Genomic DNA, 6,560 nt, shown 5'->3' on the forward strand with positions numbered 1-6,560 from the left:
AAAAATTAATAATTGATTATTTCTTAAAACAAAATACTTATAAAGAATTTTATAAAATTACATACTATTTAATTGTTGCAACGAATTTTATTAACTCTTTTTTTAAATAATAGAATTCTATGAAAAATTTTGTTATTTGCAAAAATAATTGAATTCTTGCAAAGGATTTTATTAAAATTTTTGGAAACAATTGAATTTTATGAAAATTTAAAAGAATAATTGAATTCCATTATTTACGAAAATAATTGAATCTTGCAACGAATTTTATTAAATTTATTAAAAATAATTGAATTCTTGCAAAGAATTTTATTAATATTTTTGAAAATATTTGAATTTTTGAATCATTTTATGAAAATGTAAAAGAATAATTATTTAACTCTGCCGTGAATTCTATTATTTATGAAAATAATTGAATCTTGCAACGAATTTTATTAAATTTATTAAAAATAATAGAATTCCTTGAAAATTTTATTATTTATAAAAATAATTGAATTCTTGCAAAAAATTTTATTAATATTTTTGGAAATAATAAAATTTTTTTGAATCATTTTATGAATATTTAAAAGAATAATTGAATTCTTGCCATGAGTTCTTTTATTTATGAAAATAATTTAATCTTGCAACGAATTTTATTAAATTTTATTTAAATTACTGAATTCTATGAAAAATTTTATTATTTGTAAAAATAATTGAATTCTTGCGAAGGGTTTTATTAAAATTTTTGTAAATAATTGAATTTTTTTGAATCATTTTATGAAAATTTAAAAGAATAATTGAATTTTTGACATGAATTCTATTATTTATCAAAATAATTTAATTCTTATAAACAAATTTTATCAAAATTTAAAAAAAGAAATTTATTTTAAACTATTTTATTGAAATATTTTAGATAATTGAATTTTTTTGAAGAATTTTACAAAAATTTAAAAGAATAATTCAATTATTGCGAATAATTTAATTAGAATTGTATTGGAAATAATTGATTTCTTTCGAAAAATTTAACTAATTTCAGAAGAATTTGAATTACTAAAATTAATTTTGAAATATTTAAATAAAATTATTCATTAGCTAAATAAGTTATAAGTAATGATTTTATGATAGTTCTTCAAGAATTAAGTTATTTAAAATTAATTATTGACAGAAATTGAAAAAAATGAAAAGTTTTGTATCAGGATTAAAAACTATAAAAAACCAACATAAATTTACTTAATTATTGTAAAAAATGATACAATATAGATTTATTGTATAAAAACAATATAAAATATCATTTTCGAATATCGAGTAAATATATTTCAAGAATTTCTTGAAAATCAATTGTATTATGTACACATTGCAAATTTTGAAATTAATCCTGAGAACAATAAATTGATTGATTCCGCCTTTTGAATTTTTTTAAATTTGGTTCGATTGGGGCAACTGCTACTTCTTCTGTAAACAGAAGAATTTACGATTAGAAAAACCTCAGCGGCATCCTAAATATCCTTGTCTTAAGAGAAAAAAATATAATTCTAAAAATACGATTCTATTAAATATTGTCAAAAGAATAAACACTTACTAGGTTCTTCGGAAATTGATTGTTGCGACTGTTGTGATATGTTATCCAAACTCTCCTGAGATGGCGAATTATTAACTTGAGAAATAGACAATTTTCTACTCTCCTCATCGTCGAGAGTACACGACGAAGACTCGAATGTCTGATCAAAAGTCTCTGAGGCAGACGTATCCAACTCGACAGCATACGAAGAATCCAAATCCGTATTCGAAAAACTAGAATCTCTCTTATCTTCCTTGATTCCTAATAATAATTGCAGCAAACCAAGAGGATCGTCAATTCCCAATTTATTGCAAAATTCCGTCGTTTGTGGATTAGTTTGAAAACGAGGCTTCTCGGAATGAATCGGCGAAGTCTGGGGATTATACGGCTCCTCTGTTTTGACAAAATTCAATGGTACTTTTAAATCACTATTCATTTTTCCTAAAATAATATCCCTCTCCTCGTCTGTCGGTGTATAAATCCATCGTACACTGTCCTCATGTCCTGGCATTATATTCATCACATTCTTAACGCTCAACAAGTGATTTGTTAAAAATAAAATTGTCAGCCACTCCAAATCGTAGGTTAATGTTAGAGGAATATTCTCGTCGTGTTCAATGTCTATAATTTGTAGAAACTTCCTTCTTGGAAGACATTTGTCTAAAGCTAAAAATTTCGTACATCTAGGACCTTCCTCCTCTTTTACTAATGCGGCAAATTTACAGTGTAAATGAGCAGCAAACCAAAAGGTGGGATAGTGTTTTTTTAAGAGTTCCGTATTTGCCGGACTACCCAGACTGTCACTTTCGACGTCACTTCTGAAAAATGGTTTCTTCTTAAGAAGCATCCTCTCGTTTCCAAATTTTGTTACACCTCTTGGCCAATCGTGCGATAGAAAAATGTCAATTTTATCAGACAACTGAAAAAAATACAGTAATTTATTTACAGAATCGAGGAAATTTGTAGAAATAATATTTATAGGCTTTGCACTAAATAATTAATTTTAAAAAATTAGCTTTAAGACTGAAAAAAGTAGCTATCAAAAAATTAAATTTGACGACTAAAAACCTCGTTTTATTTCATTCACAAAAATCAAAAAAATTTGATTAACACTGTATTTCCCTGACATTTTTATGATATACAATTAATTTCCAAACTTTTAGTTAGAATTCATCAAAAATTCGATTATAGGTATTTTAAAATAATTTTTAAAACTAAAAACATTAATTTTCTTTTAAAATATAAAATTTATTTCAATTAAATTTGACAAAATTTCCAATTAATTAGAAATTTAAATAAATATTTTTCAATTTTAACTGAAATTCATTTTTAAATCAATTCTTATTAGAAAGTTTTACAAGAATTTAATTATTTAAATACAAAAATTAATAATTGATAGAATAATTGATTGTTTCTTAATATTGAATACTTACAAAAAATTTTATAAAATTTTTTGAAAATAATGGATTTCTTTCAACCAATTTTAATAAAACTTTTGAAAACAATAATATTTTTTAAGGAATTAATTTAAAATTGTATGAAAAATAATTGAATTCTTTCAACGAATTTCATTAATTTTTTTTAAATAACTGAATTTTTAAAATCATTTTATAAAAATTTAAAAGAATTATATTTAATTGTTTCAATTAATTTAATTAAAATTGTATTAAAAATAATTAAATTCATTCTAAACAAATGTTATCAAAATTATAGAAAATAATCAATTTCATTCAAAGAATTTTTTGAAAATATTGTAAATAATTGATTTCTATTTCGAAAAATTTGCTTAAAAATTGTAATATTTAAAATAATTGAATTTCTGTGGAAGTTTTATTATTCATGATATTAATTAAATTTTTGAGAAGAATTTAATTAATTTTTTTTTAAGTTTGTAATTAAATTATTTTGAAAAACTTTTTTAAAATTAGTAGATATTAAAACTATTTGAATTTCATCGAAGGATTTCATTTATAAAAATAATTGAATTTTTCCAACGAATTTTACTGAATATCTATTTTAAAATAATTGAATTCCTGTGAAAAATTTTATTTTTTGTAAAAATAATTGAATTCTTGAGAAGGATTTTATTAAAACTGTTGGAAATAATTAAATTTTTTTGAATCATTTTATGATGAAAATATAAACTAATTTAAATTGTATAAAAAATAATTGAATTCTTGCGATGAATTTTATTATTTATGAAAAGTCAATTAAAATTTTAGAAAATAATTGAATTTTTTCAACGAAATTATTGCGTTGAATTTTTATATGTATTTTTTTAAATAATTTATTTGGTTTGAGAAATTATATTAAATTTATTATTAAAATAATTGAATTCTTGCGAAGGATTTTAATAAAATTTTTGAAAATAATTGAATTTTTTTGAATCATTTTATGAAAATTTAAAAGAATAATTAAATTATTTCAAATAATTTGATTAAAATTGTATAAAAAATAATTGAATTCTTGCGATGAATTTTATTATTTTTGAAAATTCCATTAAAATTTTAGAAAATAATTGAATTTTTTCAACGAAATTTTTGAGTTGAATTTTATTAATTATTTTTTTTTTTAATAATTAAATTCCGAAAGATTTTATAAAAAATTTCAAAAATAATTAAATTGTTTAAAAGAATTTTATAAAAATTTTTTGATTTATTTCTAAGAATCTTATTAAAATTGTTGAGAATAAGTTTTTTATTTCAGCTATTAGCGGATTTGAAGTAGTGCAAATTAAAAAAAAAAGAAAGAGTTTTTAGTGTCACAAATTTAAAAAAAGTATACTAAATAGTATCAAATCGTAAAAAAGTAGTAAATATTAGATTTTAGTAGAGGAGCGCGAAGCCTGTATTTAGAGAAACGAGAAAATTTATAAAATTAAGAAAATTTATAGAATTATTATTTACATATTCAAGAAAATAAAAAGAATCTTTAGAATTAAGATAATTTATAGAATTAATATTTAAAAAGAATCAAGAAAATTTGTAGCATTAATATTTATAGAATTATTTATAGAATCAGAAAAACGTAAAGAATTAATATTCATAGAATCAAGAAAATTTGTAGCGTTTTGTGCAGAAACAGCATAAGTCCATAATTCGAAATTGTTCAGGAATCAATAAGAACTGTTTTTATCGTAAATGTTAAGATTTTTTTTAATTCGGCTTTTTGCATTATATTCTACTAACCTATAAGTTAAAAAATCCAATATGATTAATTGATTATCTACTTAATATAAAAAATTAAAAAATAAATTAACATTTGGACTTATGCTGTTTCTGCACAAAATGAAATGAAAAACAGAAAATTTATTAAATCCAGTGAAATATCAAAGTTTTATGAAATATTTAATAACATTTATTTAAAATATTAAATTTGGATAATTTTTAGTAACATTTTATAAATAATAAAATTGTTTTAAGAATAAATTTAACCAATTTTCAATATTTTCTAATTTTAAAATAATTCAGTCACCACTGTCACTTTTTGCTTCCCATGAGTGTTTTTATTTATAATATAAACTGTTTAATATAAAATATTAAAATACGTCAAGAATATCACAAATAAATATAAAACTTATCATGGACTTGTGCTGTTTCTGCACAAAATGATATTTTAATTATTTTTTTAAGGGTTTAGAGTTTAGTCACTAATATAATATTTTACCAGATTGAAAAGCTTCATTTAAAGATAAATTTTCAATAAAAAAGTGATTTTCGAAAAAAATGGACTTATGCGGTTTTTCTGCACAAAACGCTTCATTTATAGAATCGAAAAAATGTACAGAATTATTTATAAAACCAAGAAAATTTACAGAATTAATATTCTTGAAATAAAAAAGGGTAAATTATTAATAAATGTATTGTAGAATTACCTGTTTCAATCTGAAAACTTCTAAATTACGAACGTGATAGACGGAACGTAGTGTTTGTTCAGAATAAGGTGGCTTCTCAAAATGTCCTTTCAACCAATCCTGACCCTTATAAATTCCAGACAGACCAGCTATTCTTATGCTTCCAACTTTTACCACACTGGCCAAACCCATGTAATAAATATTAGGAGCCACCCATCCTCCGTAGGAAAGTTCCTGAAGGTAATTCGATGCTTCATGATTACCTCCAATAAAAATTGTTAAAACTGGAGCAACTAATTCTCCCGAGTAATACCTGCAAAGAGAATATAAATTAGGTACAAGGGCAATTAATAAAGTGCATACAATTAATAGTGTATAAAATTAAAAACATATATAATTAACAAACAGGACATTTAATAGTGTATAGAATTAATAAAATAAAATAATGCAAATAAATATAGAATTAATAAATTAATAAAATAAATATTATAATTAACAAACTGTATAATTAATAATGTATGGAATTAATAAAAAGAGTATATAATTAACAAACTGTATCCAGTTTACCTTTACCAAATATTCTGTTAAAAGCATGTTTCGGAATGATCACGCATTCCAAAACAAACTTTTAACAGAAAATTAATATTTCCGAAAGAGACACATTACAACGGAAAATAGTAATAAACTTACTTATAAAATGAGCACATTTGTTTATATTTATCAGGCACAGCCATACATTTTAAATCACACAAATTTCTAGTCGACTGAAAATCTCCACAACATATTAGAAGATCGATTTTTTTCTTGTCAACTTTCTCAGCTTCGATGATTGTTTTATATATTGTTTCCAATTCCCCATGAGCACATCCTTCCACTGCGATTCGCATTATGTTATAATAATATTCAAATAATAACTAAATTATAATTAATAAATCATAAACTTCAAAAAAAATATACTGACAAACTTGTTGTCAGTGATAATTGCAATGCTTGAGCTTGGCTTTTGTGATGCACTAAAATTAGAGGTTAGGTTGAGTAATGAACAGTAATGAAGGTTGGGTAATTCAAAAGGGTTAGGTTTGGTTTGTAGAAGACTGGAAATTTGGCGCTAATTTTCAAAAGATTCAAAATAGTCAATATTGGAAATAAAATTATTTAAATTCAATTATTCTT

The 6,560-nt window shown here is 22.1% G+C and overlaps 1 protein-coding gene across 1 annotated transcript; it reads right to left on the bottom strand.

The window, feature by feature from the left end:
* Window positions 1-1,197: 1,197 nt before the first annotated feature.
* LOC122507855 (lariat debranching enzyme) lies at window positions 1,198-6,422 on the bottom strand. The gene is made up of 4 exons (XM_043620800.1): window positions 6,078-6,422; window positions 5,409-5,700; window positions 1,556-2,453; window positions 1,198-1,428 (listed from the first exon to the last, which is right to left on the bottom strand). Exons 1-4 carry the CDS (start codon window positions 6,272-6,274, stop codon window positions 1,346-1,348), a joined length of 1,470 nt encoding a protein of 489 aa, XP_043476735.1. The 5' UTR covers window positions 6,275-6,422; the 3' UTR covers window positions 1,198-1,345.
* Window positions 6,423-6,560: the final 138 nt, after the last annotated feature.

The sequence above is a fragment of the Leptopilina heterotoma genome, unplaced genomic scaffold, assembly GCF_015476425.1.
Source record: "Leptopilina heterotoma isolate Lh14 unplaced genomic scaffold, ASM1547642v1 Lhet_114, whole genome shotgun sequence".
Lineage (NCBI taxonomy): Eukaryota > Metazoa > Arthropoda > Insecta > Hymenoptera > Figitidae > Leptopilina > Leptopilina heterotoma.